The 26,734-nt window shown below is 35.6% G+C and overlaps 1 protein-coding gene across 2 annotated transcripts in view; it reads left to right on the forward strand.

Moving 5' to 3' along the window:
- Positions 1 to 5,381: 5,381 nt before the first annotated feature.
- DLGAP5 (DLG associated protein 5) overlaps positions 5,382 to 26,734 on the forward strand; it is a 33,229-nt gene continuing 11,876 nt past the window's right edge. For both annotated transcript variants that reach the window (XM_036918510.2, XM_036918515.2), the window contains exons 1-13: positions 5,382 to 5,535; positions 7,338 to 7,576; positions 11,926 to 12,119; positions 13,615 to 13,677; positions 14,733 to 14,814; positions 14,911 to 15,033; positions 15,813 to 15,883; positions 17,535 to 17,809; positions 18,595 to 18,722; positions 19,100 to 19,226; positions 21,188 to 21,273; positions 21,991 to 22,151; positions 25,603 to 25,695. In XM_036918510.2, coding sequence (XP_036774405.2) covers positions 7,339 to 7,576; positions 11,926 to 12,119; positions 13,615 to 13,677; positions 14,733 to 14,814; positions 14,911 to 15,033; positions 15,813 to 15,883; positions 17,535 to 17,809; positions 18,595 to 18,722; positions 19,100 to 19,226; positions 21,188 to 21,273; positions 21,991 to 22,151; positions 25,603 to 25,695 — 1,641 coding nt within the window. In that variant the 5' untranslated portion in view covers positions 5,382 to 5,535; position 7,338. The remainder of the gene's footprint in view (positions 5,536 to 7,337; positions 7,577 to 11,925; positions 12,120 to 13,614; positions 13,678 to 14,732; positions 14,815 to 14,910; positions 15,034 to 15,812; positions 15,884 to 17,534; positions 17,810 to 18,594; positions 18,723 to 19,099; positions 19,227 to 21,187; positions 21,274 to 21,990; positions 22,152 to 25,602; positions 25,696 to 26,734) is intronic.

Raw genomic sequence — 26,734 nt, forward strand, 5'->3', positions numbered from 1 at the left:
GTAGAGGGCCGCACAGGCGATAGCTGCCATATGCTTACTTTTCACCGCTGGGCACCCTGGGCAAAGAGGTATTTAAACATCAAGGACCCCTTACATAATTGATGGAATGAGGGCATTACAGGGGGTGTCTACTTAAATAATTTTCAAGCATACCCCTGCCAGCCCATCACGATTCACCAAAACCTGGAGGTACGTGCCCCTGAACATCTTGAAGAAGTACAATGGGCTATTAAAACCCAGGAAACCCACCTACAGTCTGACATACAACAAAATGCTAAGACCCTTCCCTTTTCTTGGTTAAGTCTCCTACAGGAGGGGCTGGATTTATTCTGGCACACCCTTCCCAATATTTCCTTGACTCAATGCTTCCTCTGCACTTCCCTTATAGAAGCCCCTGTGGTGGCAGTTCAGGCACCATCAGGAGAGAACCTATCTTGCCCTCCAGGCCCTCCCTCAAAGCCCAGACTTATCAGGGAGGTACCATTATTTGAGACACCTGAAGCAAATGTGACCTTGAGACATCACTATAAGCAGCCTTCCCTTCTTTGCTCCCGGCCAGGCACCTTCCTGTGGTGCAATGGGACCTTATACAAAACCAACTTTGCAAACGCTTCTTGCCTGCTCATCACCCTGGTCCCTAGGCTGACTCAGGAGCTCTGTCCTCTTGTTTTCTCTCTAAATAAAAGCCTCTCCCTGACTCTCCTACCTTGACTGTTTGCAAAGTTCATTCTTCAGCTCTGTGAACAAGAAACCCAGCATCATCAAGAAGGAACTCAGCTACCGTGTAAAAGACTTCAAGCTAGGCTGCTAGAGAGAGACCAAATGGAGAATTTGCTGGAGAAAAAGAAACTAACCTTGTAGAAAGAGTGACTCCAGATGATGGTCAGCAACAAAGCCCCACAAGAATGGGTGAGACCATCTTGAACACTCTGCTGTGGTGGGGGAATGAGATGAGAGAATGAAAACAGAGAGCACCACCCATCCCAGCCAGCACCTAACCATTCAGACCACAGATGTGAAGCAGAGGTGTACTGTCTCACTATCTGCCCAAATTCCTGAGCAAATAAAATGACTACTGTTTTATGCTATAAATTTTATAATAGTTTGTTACACAGCACTAGGTAATTGGTATAGTCCCCTTTGTGTATTCTCATTCATGATATTATTTGTGTCTTCTCTTTTGGTTCAATCATGCTAGAGTTTTATCTATTTTAATTTTTTTTAAAAATCAAGTTTTAACTGTTGATTTTCTCCTTGTATCTTTGCTTTTCATCTCACTGCATTCTTTTCTTTCTCTTATTTCTTTCTTTCTATATTCTTTGACTTCATTTTTTTCTAATTTCTTATGATAGACACATAGTTTATTAATTTTGAGACTTTCTTCCTTTCTAATCTAAGCATGTAAGACTCAAAATTTCCTTCAAAGCACCTATTTTGCTTCATCCCACAAGTTTTCATTTGTATTCTTTATGTTATCATTTAGTTTCAGGCATTTTAAAAATTTCTATTGTAAATTCTTCTTAAAAAAAACAAGAGTTATTTAACAGGTTTTTTATTTACCTTTTTGCTCTCAATATCTAACATTATCACATATCTCTTCTTTGAAGTTTGTTCAAGCTTTCTTCAGGGCCTAGTATGCAATCATTTGCAACAGCTCCATGTGTGGTTAAGAAAAATATGTACTCTCTGATTGTTCGATATTCATTTGGTCAAGTTTGTTACTAGTTTTGTCCAGAACGTCTGTATATACCTTCTAAAATTTCATGTTTGGCCTGCCAATAATGACAGAGGTGTGTTGAATCTCTCATAGTAATGATATATTTATTAGGTTTTTTTTTGTAGTTCTGTAAACCTTTGCCTCATCTACTGTGAGGCTATTTTACTGGATGCACACATTTCAGATTGCTCTAGCTTGGTGAATATAACTTTTATTATTGCACAGTGACACTCTCCATCTCTAGAAATGTGCCAGCTTTCTTTTGGTTAGTATTTGCCTGACACAGTATATACCACTCTTTTATTTTTTACTCTATGTCTGTGTGCTTTGGGCATATGTCTTAGAAACAACATATGTCTAGATTTTAAAAACCCACTGTACCTTCTAACTGATAAGTTCACTCCATTTATGATTACTGTAATTATTGATATACTAGTAACTTTTTCTATCATCTTAATTTGTAAGTTCAGTTTGTCCCACTTTTAGTATGCTTCCTATTTTTTAAAAATGATAAATGGAAAAGTCCTTTATCAGATAAGGACCTTAGTGCATCCTCTTATCCCTTGTTCTCCCTTCACTCCCACCTTCCATATCTTGATAATAATATCTGGAAACTTTCATTCTAGGTTATTTTGAATATGTCCTCTTTTTCTTTTGGTCTTAGCAGTTTTTAAATAACAACAAATATTACAAAGGTATTTGCTTACCTTCAAAAATTTGTTTTACTTTTTTTTCTCTGATCTCTTGGAGATCTTAGTTGCTACTATATAGGAGCAGGTACTAGAGAATGGCAGGGGAGAAGTGAAAGCCAACTCTTAACAATTTCTTTCCTATTTTATCCTCCATTGCCTCCTTCCCCAGGCCATACCCATCATCCTATAAACACCAGTTCAGAATAGCTGCATCACCCCAGATTTTTCTATTTCCTTTGTATTTGGGTGTTTACCAGATAACTTGGCTTTTTTTAACCCCTCGGTAGCTCCTCTGAGGTTGAATTGAGGTGAGGCAGAGAGCCAGTAATTTTCCTTTGTCAGCATCTTGGTTGAAAGCAGAACTGGAAATAGTTATTTCATTTAAACTTCCCAATCTTTCTAGGAGGCAGATAGAGATGGAGATTCAGAGAAGGACAGAAACCTAGGTTTGAGGGCTGGCTCTGCTACTTAACTAACTGTGGGATCTTGTACAAGTCATTAATCTTGGAAGTACTTTTTATCACTAAAAACTCTGATTCCTCACATACACTTTCTGCCTGTGCTTCAGTAACCCTCAATAAGGCTTTCATTTATTGTAGTATGTTTTCTGCCACCATTGTTCTGCTGAAATTATTTTCAGCAAGGATGTCAATTGTATTCCTGTTGCTAAATGGACTGAACATGGAATGGTATGTTACGCTTTGTTTTACATTTCTTATCGCACTAAAATACTATAGTTTTAGTTAACTCAGCAAATCACCTGAGGGTTTACAGAGGGAACTTTTCCCACATGACCTTGTGGTAGGCAAATATTTCTTAGAAAACAAAGCATTAAAGATAAAAGAAAAAATTGATAAGTTAGACTTCATCAAGCTTAAACTCTCTACTCACCAATGATACTATAAAGAAAATGAAAAGGCAACTAACAGAGCCCAGTTTTCTACTGTTGGGGTGGGAGGTTAAGATAAGCAGCAGAAGGAAGCTAGAATGGTCCATGTGGTAATGGATTAGAGTTGGAAACATCAGCATGAACTCATGATTAGCTTGATATAGATACAGATGGTCACATATAGAAATATTTACAGATATGTATATACATACTACTTAGTATAGACAGGTATGTTTCTTCACACTGTCTGCGAGAGAATCTGCAGTAGCAAGGAGCACACCTAGTATCCAGATCGTGGTTTCTGGTAACATTCTCCAATAAAACCAATAAAAGGAGCCAAGGCTCCTGGGAGAAAAGGTTGATTCTAGAAGTGGGACAAGGAAATCCAAGATGTGCTTGCATCTTGTAAAGTCAGAAAGTATGGAAGTACTAAAACAAAAACAAAACAAAACAAGCCCACAATGATGGGGATATGTCAAAGTGACAGGAATAAACTGGAAGAGCTACAACTGGCTAAAGTTAGAATGATTTGAGCAACAAAATGAATAAAGTTGTATTAAAGTATGACCCAAAGTATGAAATAAATATCTATGAGTCCTGATATAAATGACTGAATGAATAAATAATGGGGGAGAAGAAACAAATCTCCCATGCAGAGTAATTCCAAATAGTTTATGTTTATAGTTTCTCCTCAGGAAGATGGAACATAACTTCCTACTCAAGTGTGGGGTGCCCTTAGTTACCTCTTTCCAGAATACAGTATGGAAAGGGGGGGAAATAGAAACTGTACAGTGAGAAAACCTGACAAATACCACTTCAACCAAGTGATCAAGGTTAACATTAACAGTGATAATCATGTTGACGTCATGTACTCTTGCTGTGATAAGGTTCAGAATGGACCTTCACCTCTATGGTCTTCCTCCCGAAGACCTATAACCCTAGTCTAATTAGGAAAAACATCAGACAAGTTCTGAGGGGCATTCTACAAAAATCCATGACCAGTACTCCTCAAAACTGTCAAGTTACCAAAAACAGGAAAAGGCTGAGAAATTCCCATTCTAAGGAACCTAAGGCAACACAATGACAAAATGTAATGTGGTGGCCTGGAACAGAAAGGATCAGTGGGTAAAAACTAAGGACATCTGAATAAAGTATGGACTTTAGTAAATAATAATGTATCGGTATCATTTCGTTAATTGTAGTAAATTATGTAACAGGGGGAAGGGATGTGGGGCATATGGGAATTCACTCTATCTTCCTAATTTTTCTCTTAATTTAAAACTATCCTAAAATTGTTTCTTATTGTAAAAAGTCAACCAACTGGGAGAATATATTCAAAATACGTATGTCTGACAAAGGACTTGTACTCAGAAGATAGAACTCCTGCAAATGAATACTAAGTTGATAGGAAATTGGAGGAGCGGTTGCCTAAATCTAGGGTCAGAGACTGGAAAGTGGATTGAAGGAATTCTTGGGTGATGGAAATACTCTATATCCTGATCGGTTAGTGATTTAACAGCTTTTTACATTTAGTAAAACTCATTAAATCATACATTTCAAAAAACTATGCTTTTCACTGCATTTAAATTTTACCTCAGTAAACAAATGGACAAGGGAAAAAAGAATACCGGCTACGTTGAAAAATAACACTAAACGGTCTAAGGAGAAACTGGGCGTGGCAAGGCCTTTTTCAAAACGTTAAGTTAAAAAACTACTCCAAAAAACTGCTGGACTTATGTGACTAAATAAAAACATTAAAAAGCCCTGCAATCACCGAATCCCTTCTTCGCCGGAGGTTAGCCGCCCTTCCTCAGGCACCCGCGTAGCCCTGGGAGGTGCCGAGCGGTTGGACACGCCACGCAGCCGCTAGGCCTGCCTCTCCCGCCGAGCGCTCAACCCCGGAGCCCCCACTGCCCCGCCCCTCATCAATCTTTCGTCGTGGACCCGCCCTTTGATTCGCCCACACCCATCCTCTGAACCGTCCGTTCATCTTTCAATCAAATCAAATGTCGCGAGAGGTGAACCAATCGAAAGCCTCGTCTAAGGGAAGGGGCGGGCACTCTCCCCGGAAGTGCTTGTTAAAACACATCCAATCAGAGGCTCAGGGCGGGATGTTTGAATTTTGTCGAGGCTCGGGTCGCAGGCGTTTCTTCTTCGGAGACGGCGGCGGTCTTCCAGACCGAGAGGGTTCCTTTATTTTTAGTTTGCTTGAGGTTTCACGCTAGAAGCTGCTTCAGGTAGGTGGGTGCTGGGGAGCCCGAGGGCGGGCGCTGGCCCTCTTCCTTCTAGAAGGTCTAGAGATGTCTGAGGACGGGCGTCTGCGAGCTGGACGCCGCCGGGGAAGGCTTCTCCGGGACCGTGTTACCTGTCTTCCCGAAATTGATGACACAGTCCTCCAGAAGAATAAATGTTGCTATAATCTATGTAGCAGTCAGCGTCTCACCGCTGGGGTGTAATTGGCTTTTGGGGAGGGACAATATTTCATGTCCTTGGTCTCCAGGTTGAATTCCAGTAGCTCCTCCCAGATCCCGTAACAACAAAAAACGCCCTGGTTGATAGCCTTTAGGAAACCACGGCTAAGGCACTCTAGACTTAGAAGCTGAAAGAAATTACAATCAGCCAATTACAATCACACTTAGGTATGTGTGAAAAGCCAGGCCGCCTGACTTGGGATCCCAGCCCCACAACCTTTTAGCTGTGCTAACGTGAGCAGTTAATGGCGATCTACTAACTACCTTTTAGGGTTTAGGCGATAATTAAATATGTCTTCAGTATTCTCTTTCCCTTTCTCTTGCTGTCTTTGCTGCTTATAATGCTGTGCTGTAGTTTAAAGTAAGTGATGCGTAAGTTTTATTTTTTTTCTTTAATATTTAGCAAAGTAATACTTGGGGGAGGTGGCAAATCAAACAGTAGAGAAGAGTTCTTGATGAAAAGCACAATCCTTTGTCTCTTTCCCTGGCGTCTTAAAAGGAGAAAGTAATTAGCACCCGGGTCAGACTAATTCTCATTTTTTATGCTCTGTTGATTGCTTAAAACCAATGGGACATTTTAATATGTTGCATTTTTTGTGCAGATTTTTCTTTCATCTGAAGTTTTCTGGTGGACTTGATTAGTTATTCTTGTGGAAGAGAATAGTGTGCTTATAACATTTTTAACTTCCTATTGTCAGACCCTCCCTCCTTCCTTTTAAGCTGGCAAGAATTTCTCTGGAAAACCAGTCCTCTTTCTTCTGTTTGGCTTGGTTCTCTATGCCAGCTATATAAGTGACACCGTTAGGCTTTCCACTTTCCTTTATGCTTTTCCTCAGTTGGATCCACAGGTTCTTGGAGACCATAACATCCTCTTCCTTGTCTTCCCTTGTTTGGCCGAATACATTCTCAAGGATCTTTCTTTAAAAAAAAAAAGTATATGCCACATAAACTACATGATTTCTTATATGGCTGAAAATAGTTTTATTCTGCCCTCACAAGAACAAACTGATACAGTTATCCCTCTGCATCACTATGGTAATTCTTCTGAAAATCCATGTTTTTCTCAATCTTCTTCAGTATATCTAACTGCCTATTTATCATTCCTACCTGTCTAATAAGCATCACCTGTGTTTTGTTTGTTTTTTGTTTTTTAGCTTGAGAAAAAGTTCAGGCTGCCTGCAATTCATCACCAGAAGAAGGTTGAAGAAACTGTTCTGTATAGTTCTTCACTTACTTTCCCTATTTGTACCTTTACTTCACACTCTTTGTTTGCAACATTCTCTACAGTAAGCCTAGGGCCTCTTATTTTTATTCTGGGCCATAGCTTCTGGGACTTCACTTCATCTGTCAAGCAAGTTCCTATTTAGAATCCCAAAATATGTTGTAGTGCCTTATCCTTTGGTAACCAGCTTCCCACTCCTCAGTATCACATACTTATTGCATTTTGTATTTTAATATTTTTATTTTTGAAGGCTCTGAGGTAGGATGGAAGGTGATCTGGAATCTTAATTTTTAAATAACAAAATGAAAATCCATGTAGGTTGGTATATCTCTCTCTTCCCTGATAGGATGTCTTCATCACATTTTGCCAGTCGACACAGAAAGGATTTAAGTACTGACATGATTAGAACGAAAATTGCTCATAGGAAATCACTGTCTCAGAAAGAAAACAGACATAAGGAATATGAACGAAATAGACACTTTGGATTGAAAGATGTCAACATTCCTACCTTGGAAGGTAGAATTCTTCTTGAATTAGATGAGACATCTCAAAAATTTGTTCCAGAAAAACCCAGTGTCAAGCCAAGTAAGTAAAGATCTACTGCAATTTTAAATGCTTAGTAGAGTGAAGAAAAGTTGGTTTAATACCTAAGATTTTAAAAACCCAGATCAGAAGAATGGAGTTTTGAGATACCATACTAAATAACATGGTGTTTTCTACAGGTAAATACAGTCTATTTAAGATGAAGGCTGTGAAGGTCCCTAGCTAAGATAAAGCCATTCACCTATGGATTGTTATGATACTTTACTGTTTATATTGTTTTATAGGAATACTAAAGTTCTTACTTTTTGAAGCTTGGGTAGGCTAAGTGTTGACAAGATAAATTAATAAGGAAATAAAAATAGAATTGATTGCAGAATCCATGAAACAAGGACACTCTTATCAATGGAAACATTTCTTAGGATTCATCCTAATTCAAGGATTCATCCTTGAAGTTTTCCCAAATGGATTTAGGGTCATTAGGAAGGGAAGAACTAACTGAAGAAAGGAATGATCTCAGGAAAAGATAAAAATAATAAAAATAGAGTGCCTTAGAAGGCAAAAGATGCCGCAGAAAAGGAGAAAGAGACTTGGGAAATCACCTTTGCACTTAAGAGGAATGAGTCATTGGGCTGTAATTTAGTTGTGTTTACATAGCAGGCACTAGTTGCTGGATGACAGTAAAATAAAGCAAGGATAAACTAAAGTGAAGAAATAGCAGAAAGAAACAAAGTCGTCTCAGAAGTTTATAGAGAATCAAAGAGATGTCAAGTTATTTAGCTGCTTCAATCTTACTTTCCAGGACCAGTATATATGTGGCACATATAAGATACAGAACATATCTGAGCCTAATTGATTCTGTAAAAGAGGATAAAAGATTTCTTCAGATATTATTTTTTGTGATTCAAAAGGAAAGTGAGAAAAGAATTGGACAAAAGTGTTAGAGAGTTCTTGTTTGTTTTTTGAGATGAGGTGACTAGTGCATATTTGAAGGTCAAAGGAAATGGGCTGGTAATTGAGGGAGAGGAGAGTAAAGAATAGTATTGCTAAGAAGTTGGGAGGAGATGAAAATGAGGCCATAGAATGGTACAGGATGGCCTTTGAAAGAAGAACTAGACTTTTTTTTGTCTGAGAAGTGGTGATGTTATTGCCTCCTAAGTCAGCTCCGTGGCCTCTTCTCTTGTCCTTTCAAATGCTCCATTCCTCAACCAAAATCTGTCAAAGTCTAACTCTCCATATTTGATTAAACTATGCTTTGTTGTATTTCCCATTTAGAAAGGTCTAGATGGAAGAATGGGCCTAATATGTTCCTAATAAAGCAAGTAGGCAAGCTTGACTAGAGAATGAATAAGGCTAGCTGTGGAGCCCTGAGAGACATCACTACAAGGACTTTGGCTTTTACTCTGAGTGAAATGAGAAGCTACCGATTGATTAAAGGGTGTTTATATATTCTGATTTATGTTTTAAAAGCATCACTTGGACAGCTATGTTAAGACTAGATTGTAGGGTGGCAAGCATAGCCTCGGGGACACCAGGTAGGAGACATTGCAGTAATTTAGTTGCTGGTTGATCAAGGTAATAGCAGCAAAGATAGGTGGTTGCTTTCTGCATATACTTAAGAGGTTAAACCAGTAGGATTGCCTAATGGTTTGGATGTGTGATAAATAAAGAAAGAAGAGTCAGAATGATCCCAAGCTTGCAGCCTGAAGAATGAAAAGTTTAGAGTGGCCATTTATTAAATCGTAAAAAACTAAGGGAGGAACAGTTTTTGGGAGCAATGGTAGGATTAAGAGTTCATTTTTGGACATGTTATATTTGAGAAGCATATTAGATATGTAAGCAAAGTTGATGAAAAGGTAGTTAAATATACAAGATGAGTTCAGGGGAGAAGTCTGAGCTGGAGATATAAATTCAGGAGGCGTTGACCTATATATAAGCTGTAAAACTGATATGATCATCCAGAATTTTGGTGTAGAAAAAGGAGAGAGGAGGGATGAGCACTCCAGCATCCAGGGACTGAAGACACAAGGGAAAACTAGCAAAAAACCATGGAGAAATGCAAAGTAAAGTGAGGACAACCAGAAGAGCACAGTACCCAGGAAACCAAGTGGAACAAGCACATCAGGGAGGAGAGACTGACCATGCCAGTACTGCTTTTGAGGTCAGGCAGTATTGAAAGTGGGACTTCAACTTGCCACTGTGGAGGTCACTGATGATCCCGATGAGTAACCGTGATGGAGTAAAGTTCAGCGAGTGGAAGCCAGATTGGAATGGGTGCAGAGAATAGCAGTGCCTTTGCCCCAGAAATTGAATTTGAGTCTAATCAAAAGCATTAATATAATTTCCAGTTTATAGAAGACATGACGACCAGAGGAATGAGTGAAAACATGAGAAAGCAGACAGATAAACAGTGCAGGACATTCTGTAGGAAAACTGACTAGCTTTTGTCAACAAGATAATGGCATGAAAGAAGGGTACCTGGTTGTCTCACCAGTGAGCACAGGTGTACAAGATACGGTCCTCTCAGGACATTTCTGACAGCACCTGGGTTGGTCAGAGCCCTCTCTGGGTAGTTGTATGTGGTCATAGGCAGTCTCTCTGTTTGCTCCAGTGTACTGTGTAAATGCTATTTATGTATGCCATGTCATGAGAAAGGTTGAGATACTAGTGTAGACGTGACCAATGGGTAGCTAAGGTGTAGCAGAGCGATCATTGGAGGAAAGTAAGCCTAAGAATTGAGAAGCTGGGGTATTAGAGGGGTTGTTAAGATTTGCACAAGGATAGTGTTGGCAACAGTGATAATGAGCTAGGCACTAAAGCCATCGAGGAATGAGAAGGAAACCTGGAGGGTCTGTAGATGACAAGCTGGGGTACTATATAGTATGATCAGGTGACATGAAATGTAAAGCTAGGATCTGTTAATGAAAAGGAAGAAATAATTGGGAAGTAGCAGTGAGGACACCTCTCCTCTTTAGGTCTGGTGATATTGATCAGTATGGGAGAAAAAATAGTCAACCACTTGAGAGACTGAGAGGACAACTCGGGAAGCAGTGTCTTCAGGGGAGAGCCAGGTTGCAGTTAGATCAAGAGAGGGAAGGAACATTTAGAGAAAAAAAAAAAAGTCATTTTTGCTTTTGCATGTTCTCTTCTCTGCCTGGATTATTATTTTTTAAACAACTTTATTAAGGTGTAATTTACAGACCATAAAATTATCCATTTTGAGTATATGCTTTTTAAATTAGATTGGCTGATTTGTGCAGTGATCTCCCTGGATTATTTTTAATCCTCACCCAGTGGGCAAACATATTCTCATTCTTCAGAACCTTTTAAGTATCTCTTTTCTGAAAAGCCTTTCCTGATCTCCCCAGAGAGAGGTTTGTACTGATTCCCTATTGTGTGCATTCTGCTACCATTCATGCCATACTAAACCAGTCTGAAACTGTTCATTTCCCTGGGATACTGTAAGTCCCTCTAAGGCAGAAATTCTCTAACTTACTCTTATTGCCTAAAAATGCCTTACACATAGTAGCCACTCATATTTTTCAAATTAGTTTAAACCAGCATGAGATTATATAGGTGGAAACCTAAGTTGAGCTAAGGAAACTGAAGCAGTCCTAATATCAAAGGAAAAAATTATATTAGTTACCCTAAAACTTAGTGGCTTTAAACTATAAATAGTTATTATTTCACACAATTTTTGTGATCAGGAATTTGGAAGTGGCTTAGCTGGGTGGTTCAGGAGGTTACTGTGCAGATGTCATCTAGGGATGCATCTGAAGGCTTGACTGAGACTGGAGAATCTGCCTCCAGGATGACTCACTCACATGGCAAGTTGATGCTGGCTTTTGGCAGGAGGCCTTAGTTCCTTGCACGTGGACATCTCCATAGGGTTGCTTGAGTCTCCTTAAGGTTCCATGTGACCACTGGCACATAGAGCAAGTGGTCCAAGAGAGAGCATGGCAACAGCTGCTATGTCTCTAAAGACCTAGTATTCGAAGTGACAGTCCATCATATTTTTCCACAGCACTTTTTTGGTTATTCAGGTCAGCCCTGTTCAGTGTGGAAGGGGATGACCCAAGGGTGTAACTACCAGGAGGTGAGAATCACTGGAGATCACAGCCAGCCTAGAGGTTGGCTCTCATAGAAGTTAGTTAATTTTAAAGTGAAGTGATACATGCCAAGTATGCAGCAAGCAGTTAATAAATATTTGAGCAAATGAAGGCAAAAGAAATAGAAATTTTAAGAGTGGGGATTGAAATAACTTGTGGTTAGAGTACTGAAGAATTATAAGAAGTTACTAAAAGCATTTCTTAGTAGCAGTTGAAGTTAGAAGTTAAATGTTTGCCTAACTTTTTATATGACATGGTTTATATACTGTTTTTTTTTCTGCTTAGGGTCAGTGAAAACTGTTCTAAGTGATCAACGAAAGCAAATGCTCCAAAAATACAAAGAAGAAAAACAACTTCAAAAATTGAAAGAGCAGAGAGAGAAAGCTAAAAGAGGAGTATTTAGAATGGGTCTTTATAGACCTGATATGCCTTACTTTCTTTTATCAAATGAGACTACTATGAAAACTGAGCCAAAAAAGGTAAACTTAATATCCTAACCTGATATAGAAGAATAATTCCTTTTAACTGAAATTTTAAGAGATTAAATTATTAAAATAACTTTCCCATTAGTCCCTTTATTTCACTTAACTAGTTAATAGGAGTTGATAATCACATAATAGTAACTCAGAAGATGAAAATCAGGTCTCTTGATGTAGCTATAGAGAAGTGGAGGTAGGATAAAACAGGTGGATAGACGTCAGGTACCATGACAGGCTAAGAAAGGACTGGTCAGAGTGGCAGGAGAACTAAAATGGAGGATAGACGCTAAGGGAGGGGTGATCTAAAGAGAATGAATGGTCAGTCAAGAACGATAAAGCTTGAACATAGGCAGATGTAAATGAGGTGGTCCTTGGTGATTTGCTAATTTAAAGATAAGTATAAAAGTCCTCACTGACTGTATACTCCTGATTTAAATAAGAATTGAGTAATATGAAGGCCCCAGATACTGCCTATTTTTCTAGGTTTCATGAATCTCATTCCTTCATTTGACAGATCTTTGATCATTTACTGTGTGTATAACCTTAGGGTAATGTGGAAGAAACCAAAATTAATAGAATATAGTACAAGGTGGAAAGATATAAGTATATCCTATATATTAGAGGAGGGAGAGATTATTTATGTTTGAAGGAACATCAAAGAAAACTTTGGAAGGTGTTAGATTTAAGCTGGCTTTTGAAGAATATGTAGGATCCCAATAATTGATCTAAACTATAAACAACATTTAAAATAGTTAAAGAAATATATATGTAGGGGGAACAAGAAACACATCATTGTGTTAAATAATAAGATTCACCAAAGTTGTTTTTTATTCTACTTAGACAATAGACATTGCTGAATTTTGTTCCCTTTATACATTCTAGAGAAAAGACTAATTTCTTTAACACTCAGTTTTCACTGAGATTTGGAGAAAAAAATGACTTCTCATCTAGAGGAAAAGTCTCCTTATGCTTAAGAAATTTTATAGAGTTGATAAATATCTTACCACATTTTAATCAGTCTTTCTCATGCTAGATTTTTTTCCACACTTTGTGATCAGGTCTCTATTTTCTTACTGACAATGGACAAGTACATAATCAAGAGACTTGTAGGCAAATTATCAAAACTAGGAAAGTATACTGTATGGTTGCTTTTCATTAAACATAAAGCAAGATCCTGATACTCCAGTCTGTTCATCTACTACTTTCCAAATATATCTAGCTAATTAATCATAGAAATGAGAAATCTAGTACCTGGAAAAATTCCTCTTCTCATTGATAAAAAGAGTAAGTTTTGAAGTTATTAAATTAAATGTAATTTAAATCAAGCCAGAACCAGAAAAAAAATGGAAATTCAAGTTAGCAGGTATCTATTTGCCATAAATGATTAAGGATAAAATTTAACTTTAAAATGGAAACTTTATTACATAATGAGACATGGAAATAAACTTTTGCCAGTTCACTTTTTAAAACTTTATCTTCTCTTGACTGTTTTAAGGCTGTTTCATCTTCTGTACGGATTACAAGGTCGAAGGCCAAAAACCAAATGGAGCAGATTGAGGTATAGTTTATAATTAGTAGATGAGTGTTAGTAGAATGACAAATTGTGCTTTTTTTCTCAGAGTAAGTAAATCCATTTTTAATCTAATATCAGCTCAAGTATAGTAATTTATGAGATGTAATAATTCCAAAATTAATATTATTGATATGATGACATAGAAGTGTTTTGGCTGGATGCTAAGAAAATGTTCACCTAAGTTATTTGCCCAGGCATATGGGCAATATTTGATATAATTATGATAGCCATACCAAACGTTGTCCTTGTCACATTCTTTTTATTCATTTACTTTTCTTATGCATTTCATGTCACCACAAAGGGCATTTAGGAATATAAAGCACATAGGGTGGGTTTTACAAACTTGTGGGTCTCCAAAACACTGTTATGGATAAAGTTCCTAGGAGGATTACTAAAATAAAGTGAAGTAGGCAAGGATAGAAATAACATATCCCTTTTTATCAGGTGAGGAAGATAAACTTGATATATTCAATAAATTTTGAGTCACTACCAATTTCCTCTAGCCTCTAGGGTATAGTTGTGAGATAGGCAATAAAAAAATAAGTATATAGTATGTCAGGTGGTCGTAAGTATTATGAGGAGGTAAAAGGGAGATGGGGCATACTGAAGTAGATGTAGGGTGGAATTTTGATAGGGGCAATCAGGCAGGGCCTCACTGAATGGTGGCATTTTGAGTGAAGTCTTCAAAGAAGTAGAAGAGTGAACTATGGTAAAGAGCTTTCTATCCAGGAGAAGAATTATCTAGACATATTGCAAAGGTCTTGAAATGGAAACATGCCTGGTATGTTTAATGATTCTCAGAAGACTATAGTCACCTCTTTTTAATAAGCTTAACTTATTAGCATTTCCTAAATCTCAAAATGTTTGTAAAAAAATTTATGTAATGTAAAACTCCTTTCTTAGTCTCATTTTATTTAGGGTAGTGAATTTTTTGCTGGGTCATTTGCAACAGATTTCAGATGCAGGATCAGTTTACAGGTTAAAAATGTGATTTGATTCATTATGCAGTTAAATCACATAACACATAATCTTTTCAATAGATTGATAATAGGAATGATATTCGAGCAATCCCACCTGGTCAAAGACAAACTTCTGAAAAAGTGTTGGACCAAGAAAAAAAAGGTAGGAATATCAGCAATTGTTATGAGCTCTGATGGTGTCACAACAATAATTTAATAAGTTTCAGAAAGCATTTGATTTTATTATTTTTTCCCATAGTTGGTCAGCCTGTAATGCCTACGTCTGTGAGAATGACTCGATCGGCTACTCAAGCAGCAAGGCAAATTGCCAGACCAGTCTCATCCATTACAGGAAGAAAACCAGTCACAAGAGCTACTAATGGTAAGAACTATTTCTTGATCAGTGACTGACCTAGAATATTTTGGTCCTTGAGGTTTTCTGTATTCTGTTTTAAGATTCATATACTTCTTTGAGTCATAGGTGCAGAAATGGGAGATTCTAATTCCTGAAGGTAGTTCTATGCACAGCGGGTTCTGTGCACACACCCACTGTGTGGGTGCTCAAACATTTAAGTATCTGAATTGGTGTAAGCCGTGCTTCAAAGTGAAAATTAATGGCCCATATAAATTATAGTCCATCCAGTTGCTGGAATACAATGTAACCATTTAAGACCAATGTGAAAGTACACAAAGTAACATCGTTCATGATACATTAAGTAGACCAAGGAAAAAAGGTCAGACTCTGAACAGCTCATAGCTCTATAATATATATGTGAATATGCGAACAAAAGGAAAAAATGGAAAAACATACCCTGAAGTGTCAACAGTGATTATTACTGAGTAGTGTTATCTTGGGTGAATTTTTATTGTTCTGTATTTTTCAAAAATTTTTCCTAAGTTTCTATAATATGTATTTGATATACAGGAAAAAAGTAATATGCCTTTACACCCTTGTTTTGTTTCAGAAACTGATGGTCTCTACTTGTCAAGAAATTTTATAAATTTTATCCCATTTTATAATATGACTTTTAATCATAAAAACCTTTCAGACATACATTCCTCCTATTCTTGCCTGTTTTTTCCTTTCCCAGATTACCTAGTACTTTTAATGCAGCATTTCCATCTAGTCAAAATGGATATCCTATTTCATTTTTATTTTAGATAATGAAGCAGAAAGAAAGGCACCAAATCAAGGAAGACCTGCCAAAAAGTTAGAAGCAAAGCCTGACAAGGTAGAGCATAAACATCTGTTTATTTCTAGAAACTTTGAAAATCTCACTTGTTACTTTCACAAAGTTGAAATTAAGCATACAAAACTTCAAGAGGTTAACCTACATGTGTGTTAAGACCTTGAAACATAAAGAAGAATCAAGGGGATTGAATGTTGTTTTTCAGGTATCTTATCTTCAGAGCTTTATAGAGAAAATATAATTTGGTTAGTAGGAGACAGAAAAAATAATAAAAACACAGCTAACAGAAATCTTGGGAATTAGCTGAGAGAGAGGATGAAGTATGGTGAAATGCACCGTTCTCTTTGAATTCATTTAGGCCTGAGTTTGAATATTGTCTGCTTTCATTAACTATATAACTTGGGCAAATTAGAAGTTTGTTTTCCCATCTCTAACAGGTAATACCTCCACAGAGTAGTTTTAAGAAAAGAATAAAATGACCTGTCATTTCTGATAGCATCTAGCATAGTGCCTAGTAAAGTCTTCAAAGAGCCACCATTTTGAGGACCCAGTCCCTCAGCTTATAGTCTGTGTGATAATTGTTAACCTTAAAAGTGTTATGCCATAGTGTAAGAAACCTGGCTAGGTTCTTACTAAAAAGCAAACATCGATCCTCTAAGGAAGGCAATATAAAGTAAATCTTTACAGACAAGCAGCTGCACCTCATAATTCACCCCTTAAGATTTTTTTCTCCTTAAGGATTATCACTAGTTTTTACTTTCCCTTCTATGCTGGCCTTAGGAACCCTTAAACTCTTGTCCAGGTTGAAATACTCTGGTTTCAGTTGATATCTGATTAAAAATCATAAGTGTAGAAACCTCTAAAAATGATGTTTAAATGGATGGGTGAAATGGAAAGATGGTCAAAAGGTACAAACTTCCAGTTATTTAAGTCCTGGGGATGTAATGTACAGCATAGTGACTGTAGTGATAATACTCTATGGTATATCTGAAAGTTACTGAGAGACTAGATCTTAAAAATTCTCATCACAAAAAAAATGTTTTAAGTGTGGTGGTGGATGTTAACTAGACTTATTGTGGTGATCATTTTGCAACATATGTATTGACTCATGTTGTACACCTATATATAATATAATGTTATATGTCAATTACATCTCAATTTAAAAAATCAGATAAACTGAAAAAGAAAATATGCTTAACATTTTATATGGTTAATCTTGCTGTGTCATACTGAAAAATAATTTTGCTCATATGATAAGGTTATGAATAATACAAGGCTATTTATAAAAAAGTATTTGTCCTTGATAATAGTTACCCAATAAACACTGGACTTCTGATTCTCAAACCACTGTAATTACCAACGTAATTTAAGCAAAAAGATGTGTATTTTTTAGGTGAGTAAATTTTTCCACCTTAGTTTTCGTGTTTTAATTGACTTAAATGTGTAATAATACTTAAAACTTACTTTTTAGTCCTGTAATAAGGATTGATTTTCTTTCTTTCTGGATCATAGCAATAGTTTAGTGTAGCTGATCTTATGATTTCATGTATACATTTAATTGTATTTGTTTTTGTCTCTTAAGTTATGTCTGTGGAACATAAGTCTCAACTTTCACATTTTCAGGCCTGTAAAAATTGGTCAAATATATCCCCAGATGAGCAATTCTCACTCTATTCTGTTTACCCACATCTAGGTCATTTCTTTTAAAGTTGATAGTGAAGAAAATACTTTACATTCTCAAACCAGTACAATAAATGGAATGGATCCAAATGGAGTCTTATCAAAAATGGAAAACTTACCTAAGACAAATACCGCAAAAATGAAAGGGAAGAATTCCTTTGCTCCTAAAGATTTTATGTTTCAGCCAGTGGATGGTCTGGAAACCTATCAAGTAACACCTATGACTCCCAGAAGTGCTGATGCTTTCTTGACACCCAGTTATACCTGGACCCCTTTAAAAACAGAAGTGTAAGAATATAACATCAATAATGAATTCCTTGCTAAGATGAATAACAAATACCTTTCTTAGATTTGGTCTGTACTCTTTAAAAGTTATTATTTAGTTAGTAAACTACATTAATGATAAATCATGAAAATTTGGATCTTTTAAAACAATTTTTCAGAAGGCTGCAATAATGAATTTGACAGTTTTGATATTTCCCATGCATTGTTATTATCATTAGTTTCACAGTACAATTTGTGGTTTTTTGCTTTTAGTAAGTGACTATATTATAACGCTTAGAAATAAATTTTTAGAAAGAAGAAATTGCTATAAGACTAAGCTCAAATATAGTTTGGGATTTTTTTGTGTTTTTTTGTTTGTGTTTTTTTGCTGAGTATTACTTTAAAAAAACTACCTCTAAAGGCAAAAGTGAGTAACTTGCAAAGTGGGGGTAGGGAATGGAAGTCATTTGGACTCTAAAAGAAAAGGCAAGATAGTTTTGCAAAGACTGGTGGACAGTAAGTTTACTAGAAACTGCTCAGCAGCGTCCAAGGCTTACACTGAGCGCTAATGGCCCATGAAGAGCTCTTCAGAATTTTTGGATCTCAGTTCACTTAGTAAAGATGGAAAATTCCCACCGTACTGGTGTTTAAAAACCTTCCCCTCCAGAATAGATACATTTTTTAAAATGTATTTCTTAAGAAACAAATATTTTATCCCAGGTTTGCAAAAAGTGACATAATTTTGAGGTCTGTCAATTTGCTACATGGGGTTCATGCTTTATGAAGTCTATTTTTGCTATTGTTTTTAGTGATAAAACTCAAGAAGCAATAAAAGACATTGTGGCACAAAAATGTAAAGCTTACTCTACCAAGACAGTACATCAAGATTCAGATAAACTACAGTGTCCTTTGGGTTCTCTAACAATTTGGGATAAAGGTATGGTACTTTCAATTTTTACTTGCTTTTCTGGATTCTGATTTATCAGAGATTTATTTAGAGCCCTTTTCACCATATAACTAAGGGATGGGACCTCAGGGGCAGAAGAGATGAGAAGTCATGGGGAAAGACATTTGAAAAGAGATGGAAGGAGGAATACAGACTGAGAAAGGGTCAGGGGGGATAAATGTAAATTTGAAGAGATGAAGAATGTTAAGAGATACTTTAGAGGAAGCACAGTGAATAAAATATTGAAGCAGAAATTTTAAAATTCAACATTGAAAAAATTGAAGAATTAAAAAATTTTTCTCTTTTTATGGGGTATGTCATTTTAGGAAGCACTGCTTTGAAATGTATAATCTTTTTTTATCCTATAGAACATGTCTTAAATAAAAATGAAACTACTAGTGAAAATTCAAATGACCTTCCAAAAAAAGAAGTCCTATCACTTGGAATCAATAAAGATCAGCTATCTCAGCCACAACATGATGTGCCATATTTCAGGTGTGTCCTTTTTTTGTTCTGAGTGTAAGAATTTTGTCTTAATGTCTACACACTTAAAATAGAAATTAATCTATTTCTAACCTTAATATATAATAGATGTATTAGACTTTGGGTGGTTTTCATTTACATTTTGAATTTGAATTATTTTTTTCAGTAGCTAGTACATTCATCCTAATTCAAAAGGTAGACAATCGGGCAAGTGAGAAGTCATTTTCCCAACTCTGTCTCCCAAACCCATAGTTTACACCATCCTTGGAGGCAAATGTACTTATTTCTTGTGAATATTTTCAGAGGTAGATAATGTATATATAGACAAACATAAACATATGTGTTTTTTATTTAGAATAACAATAGCATACCATTCTGTCTTCATTTAAAGTTCAATATTGGAGACATTCCATTATAGTACTTAGAATTTTCCATGTTGTGTGTGTGTGTATGTGTCTATGTTTAAAGGGCCAGATAGTATCCAGTTATGGATGTACCACAATTTACTTAATAGGTCCCCGTTGCTAGTTATTTACACTGAGTTCAATCTATTACTAATAAAGCAAGGCTGCAAAGAACAACCCTGTATGCTTTTCAGTTCTCTCATGTGCAAATATATGATGACCTCAATCTATCCAGCAAAGTATGGGAGTTCCTATTTTCTCATACTTTTTTTTCCGCTCCCACAAAGAAACCAAATTAATGCTGTTTTATAAAAGGGTAGTGGAAGATGTTAAGGGGTTCTTTGGCCCACTAAATCATGAAATAGGATTATGTTTCTCCAACTGTGGAAAGTGAAAATTAACATCTTGTTTGAGAAACTTCAAATATGTCACCTAAAAGCCTTGGAAACAAATCAGAGGACTTCATTTGGAGAAATGCCCCAACATTCCACAATACACAGAAAATGATTGCATACTGTTATTCTAGCATGAATGTAGTGAGAAAATTGTCACACCTTTTCCAGTGCAGTATTAACAATTTTTTTGAGCTTGGCTATCAAAGATGAGAAATATTATCTCACTGTAGTTTTAATATTCATTTCTTCTATTATGGATGAGTATCTTTTTATATGTTTGAGAGCCACGTCAATTATTTTTAAGGGCATAAGATTTTAGAGATTAGCTAATCGCTTGTGTTGTTTAGTTGAGATATTGAGATAATGAGCAATTTATCCAAGTGAGTAATGTCAAATCTAAGCTAGGTGTCCTTTCTTGTTAATGAAGTTGTTTCTGTTATGCTATTGAATATAAACAGCTAAATTTTTCTTTTAAGAAACTAAAACCATCTTTCTTCAGTTTCTTCTACCAGGATGTCCTTTATAAAGAAAGATTAAATTTACCCTAAGTCATGGTTGTTTAACCTTGGCAATATTGACATTTGGGGCTGGAAAATTCTTATTGTAGGGGCCGTCTGCCACACTGTAGGGCATTTGGCAGTGTCCCTCTTCCAGTTCATGACAGTCAAAAATGCCCCCAGACATTGCTAAATGTGCCCAAGGGACAGAACTGACCCTGTTGAGAACCATTGCCCTTGCCCAGTCTCTAATAACTATAGAGAATCTGTAAGACCTTATCACTGTGATGATTCTAGACTTAACAGTTTTTAGTTTCAGCCTACTCTTGGCAGTTGGTCCATGGACAATTAACAGAGAACTAGTAACAGAACTAAGGAATGTCTGATTCTCTTCAGTGTCTGAAAAATAAGAACAGAACAAAATGGAAATATTAGCATAAAAAGTGGCATTAACAACCAGCATAAGTTTTAGGTGTAAAGGTTGGGCATATATAGGTTACTAACTAGTTTTTATGGATTTTATTATATCACAGTTCATAAAATAACTAAGCATCAACTCTGGGAAATTAACATGTGCCTCCCTTTTATACCTTCCTAATATTATATGTAAGTACCATACTAAGCTAATATTAGTCTGAGAAACATTTGTAAAACTGCAATGTATGTCATAATTTTAGAAATATACTCCAGTCAGAAACTGAGAAATTAACTTCACACTGCCTTGAGTGGGACAGGAAGCTTGAATTGGACATTCCAGATGATGGTGAGACAATATTTATGTTTATGTCTTAACTTTGTATCTTTTAATATGGTTACATTTATCTGAAAAATAAAAATCTAGTGTTGTCCACCTTTATAATTTCATTGTTATTCAAAATAGCAAGGATTTTTCATATCAACATACATTCACTAATAGCTGCTAAAATGGTATATGACTTAAGAGATATAAGTAATTAGAATATTCACTATCATACCTGAGAAATAGACATTTGCCTATTTTATTATTAGGCATTTTTCATACAACTTTGAGTGACATCTATAACTGCTATTGTTTAATTATGTAAAAATAATTTCAGAATAAAAATTATCTTATAAGTGTGGAACAGATTTTCTGAGAAGTTCCATAATCTTATTTGGGGAAGCTATTTAGAAAAAAATCATTTATGTGCTATATCAGTTTGAAGTGCTTCTTAGATACTAATGTGCAGTGAGTAATTTGAGGTTGAATTCTTAAGAAATACAAGAACTAGCAATATGTATGAGACTGAATATTGCTAATTTTTTTGCAAGAATCGAAGCAGATAGTTAACTCTCAGTATTTGTATAACAGTTTTGTAGTGATATTTTTGTTTGCATTAAGATAAGATTTTGATTCTGTAAGTTCTCAGATATTTGGGGTTAGGTCTTCGTAACAGCTGGTTGGCTTGCAACAAAGGTCATGTTTTGTTCTTTAATTTTTAAAAACCTCTTTTTCCTTTAGCTAAAGATCTTATTCGCACAGCAGTTGGTCAAACAAGACTCCTTATGAAAGAGAGGTTCAAACAGTTTGTAGGACTGGTGGACAATTGTGAATATAAACGAGGTGAAAAGGAGACTACCTGTACAGATCTGGATGGATTTTGGGATATGATTAGTTTTCAGGTATGTGGTCAAGTATTTTGAATATATTAGCTTTTGAGTCTATTTTTTTGAAAAAGAGCTAACAGTAGTAAAATGGGGGTAATAGTGGCTGCTTAGATACCTGTAATATTAAACAAGATATTAGACAGTACCTTAATAAACTGTAAACCTTTATAATTTTTTTAAATTGATGTCTACTCCTACCCCATATTGTCAAGATAATCTCTATATGAGTTGGAAATTGAGATTATATTTAAATGCTGAGTAGTCTATAATGATTCTACATGTGAGAAAATGAGTAAATCTGGTCTTCAATAGTTCAGTTCATCTAGCAGTTATTGAGTTCCTACTGTGTGCCAGGCATTGTACTAAGAGTTGATAAATAAGGCACATTCTCTTTCCCAGAGGAGTTTGTAGTTTTACTAGTCAGTCACTCACAGCATATAATTCCAATCTAATGTACAAAGTGCTATGATAGAGGGAATCATTAGGAAGATTCAGGATATGTATGTGAGGATGTAATACCTTCTAACTATTTGAGCTTATTTTAGAGATAAAAATAAAGATACAAAATACTATTTTAGGACCCATTATTAGCCAGTGATCATTAGACAGTTGAGGAACCGAACCTCAAACCTGAAAAGAAAAGGCCAAAGCAAAAAAGGGAAGAAAGCTATTGAATGGAGGAAGTGGGGATAATAGGAGAAAAGAATTTTTAACTGCAGTATTCTGAAAGAAACCAAACATTTCATCTGCCAAATAAGAACAGCTATTAAAAAAAACAGAGAACCATAAAAATTCCTCATTGAAGTTAAAAACTGAGACCAGAAATGTAAGATTCAGCAGAAAGATGAAATATGAAGCTAAGATCTCCCATAAAATAGAGCAAACAGAAAGATGTCAAATAAGAGAGACTAGATAAGAAAATTAAGTGGACCAGCCTAGGAAGTATAATATCCAAGTACTATTCCAGAAAAAGAGAACAGAAAAAATAATGAAGAGGAAATAATTAATGAAACAGTTTAAAATTTTCACCCCAGAACTGGAGGACCTGAATTCCAGATTGAAGGAGCCCACTGGGAACATTTTCATCACCATGTCCTTTCTGCTTATTTGCAAGTCAATCCCCATTCCTACTTCCAGTCCCAAGCAACCTCTAATCTACTTGCTATCTTTGTGGATTTACATTTTCTGAATATTTCATATTAAATAGAATTATACAGTATGTGGTCTTTTCTATGTGATTTCTTTTACTTAGCATGATGTTTTTGAGGTTCCTCCATGTTGTAGCTTTATCATGTGCCTTGTTCCTTTTCATTGCTGAGTAGTGAATTTCATTCCATTGTGTGAATATATCACGCTGTTCACCAGTTAATGGACTTTAAGGTTGTTTCCATTCTGTGGTGATTATGAATAATCTGAATATTCACATACAAGTCTTAGTGTGGGCATTTGTTTTAATTTCTCTTGGGGTAGATAATCTAGATATTGCTAGTTCATACAGTAAATCTATGTTCAGCTTTTTAAGATACTGCCAAACTATTTTCCAGAGTGATTGCACCATTTTACATTTGCACCAACAATGTTTGAGTCTTCCTATTTCCACCTCTTCACCAGTATACTTGCTGTCTAGGATAGTCATCCTAGTGGATGTGGAACATCTCATTGTAGTTTTGATTTGTGTTTCTCTGAGTACTGATGTTCAGTATTTTTTCTTGTGATTATTAGTGATTTATATGTCTCTGGTAAAATATTCAGATCATTTACCCATTTTTAAATTGGGTTGGTCTTTACATATTCTTTATATATTCTTTATATATTCTGGATAGTCCTTTATCAGAAATGTTTTCAAATTTTTCTTCCAGTGTGTGGCTTCTCTTATAATTTTCTTAATGGTGTCTTTTGAAGTGCAAATATTTTTAATTTTAAAGTTAATATCAAATTTTTATGTTGTGATTTTGGCATCATGTCTAAGACCCGTTTTTGCCTAATGTCAGGTCATAAAGATTTTCTCTTAGGTTTTCTTCTAAAAGATTTATAGTTTTAGTTCTTACTCATATTTCAGGTGTATGATCATTTGGGATTTGTTTTTGTGTATGATACAGGTAAGAGTAAATTCATCTTGTGGATATCCCAATTTTCCCAGCACTGTTTATTAAAAGAGACTATCCTTTCCTCATTGAATTGCACTGCACATTTGTTGAAAATCAGTTGGTCTTAAGTGTAATCCTGAGTCTTTCTGACATTTACTTAGGAGAGAGATTGAGAATATGTATATAAATGCATAATAAGGGGAACTCAAAGCATATTTACCAAACTGTTGACCGTAGTGACCTCTCTAGAGGGGACTGGAAATACCAGAAGGATGGGAATCATACATTCATATTCTGATAGTAGGCATATTATTTGAATCTTTTAAAATGAGATTGTGTCAAGAAAATGAGAAGCCAAGCCACAGGTTGGGAGAAAGTATTTGTGAATAACATATTTGATAAAGGACTGTTCTCCAGAATATATAAAGAACTCTTTAAAACTCAAAAATAAGAAAACAAACAACCTGATTAAAAAATGGGCAAAAGATCTGAACAGAAACCTTGCCAAAGAAAATATACAGATGACAGGTAAGAATATGAAAAAATAAGATGCTTAATATCATAGGGAATTGCCAATGAAAACAGGATACTACTACCTACCTATTAGAATGCAACAACCCAAATCACTGATAATACCAAATGCTGATGAGGATGTGGAGCAACAGGAACAGTCATTCACTGATGGTGGAAATGCACAAATGGTACAGCCACTCTAGAAGACAGTTTGGCAGTTTCTTACAAAATTAAATATAATCTTAAATTTTGATCCAGCATGCTTCTTGGCATTTACCCAAGTGATTTGGAAACATATGTCCACATAAAAATGTGTACACAGGTGTTTATAGCAGCTTTATTCATAATTGCCAAAACCTGGAAGCATCCAATCTGTCCTTCAGTAGAGGAATGAATAAATAAACTTTGTAAAAAAAAAAAACAAAAAAAAACTGTTCACATTATGTAATTTAGGATGTCCCTCTCCTACCATTTTAGTGATCAAAAATAATTTAGGAGAGCTATTCATATATGATATCCTTTATGGAGATTTTGGAGGTTTGTAAGACCAAAACTAAATTGAGCAATTTTGCCCTAAGAATTCTTGATTTGACTTACTACGCTGATAGACAGTGACTGCAATGGGGGAGTGGGGTGAGGACTTGATAATATGGGTGAATGTTGAAACCACAATGTTGTTCATAAGACTGTATATCAATGATACTATAAAAAAAAATTCGATTTGAATACTAAATTGAGAATGACTTAGCCTAATTTTATATTCACCAGTATGAGTCACCATTTTTAATTTTTTGAAGCTTTGGTTAGTTTGTGATTTTAATAAGATTAGTATTAATCTGAAAAACTTGTGCTTTATTTATTAACAGGTAGAAGATGTAAACCAAAAATTCAACAATCTGACCAAACTTGAGGAATCTGGATGGCAAAACCATAATAATACGAACAAAAAAGTCTTTCGGGTAAGTCTGTGGGTTTTATATCCAAATTTCTAATACAGATCCTTCTACTTTAATGGATTTTTATATTTAAGACTTAAGAAAGTATAGCTTTTCTCTTTTCATCATTTTACAAAAGAAAGTTCCAAATAATATTTACAATGTCCCAATTGCCTTTGAAGAAAAAAATAAAGAAATAATCAACATTAAGTCCAGTGTTGTTATGTTTGGAGGGAGGAAGGTAGGGGCTGTGATTGATTTGCAGTACCCAGCGGGCTTCTAAGTTACTAAATAGTGGGTATGTGCATGTTTGTTTTATTCTTTAAACTGTACCTATACATTTTGTATAATAATAATAGTATTACAGATAGAGATACTTTATGTAACACTTAGTATGTACCAAATATTGTTCCAAGTGCTTTACATGTATGAACTCATTTAATCTTCACAACAGTCTAGTGCTCTTACTGTCCTCACTTTGCAGTTGAGGAATCTCATGCCCAGAAGGATTAAATCACTTGCCCAAGGTGGAGCTGGGTTTCAGGCCAGAGTTTCTCATTGCAGAATCTGTGTTCTTAACCAGTAGGCTTCACCTCCCAGTTTTATATACTCTTTTGTCATCTATTTTGAAATAAAATAATTTTCTAAATAAATTGAAAAGAGGATCGATGGCTCCTTAGAACATCTGTCTTCTTCCCTATATTTTATCTTGTAAATTTTCCAGTTTTGTCTGTAAAATGTGGTTTGTTAACATGATAGAAAGATTCCATTCTTACCTATTTAGAGTAATTTTTTTTCCTAGTAATGTTTTGAACTCAGTTTCTGGTCAGATGGTACTTTTCAAACCATCTTAGAGCATTGCCAGAATTATTTTACTAATGAAGTCTCATGACAAAGACCCTAGGATAGTGACTAAATTAATTGTATGAATTTCAGATCTTCTCAACAGTGAAGAATGTTTAAACATTCTTCAGCTACTGTGGGTAGTTTTTATTGAGTACTCAGTCCTGGAAACAATATCATCAGTGATGCAGGCAATGACTCCTATCAGTATAGCATTGTA

The sequence above is a fragment of the Manis pentadactyla genome, chromosome 11 (genome assembly GCF_030020395.1).
Source record: "Manis pentadactyla isolate mManPen7 chromosome 11, mManPen7.hap1, whole genome shotgun sequence".
Taxonomy (NCBI): Eukaryota; Metazoa; Chordata; class Mammalia; order Pholidota; family Manidae; genus Manis; species Manis pentadactyla.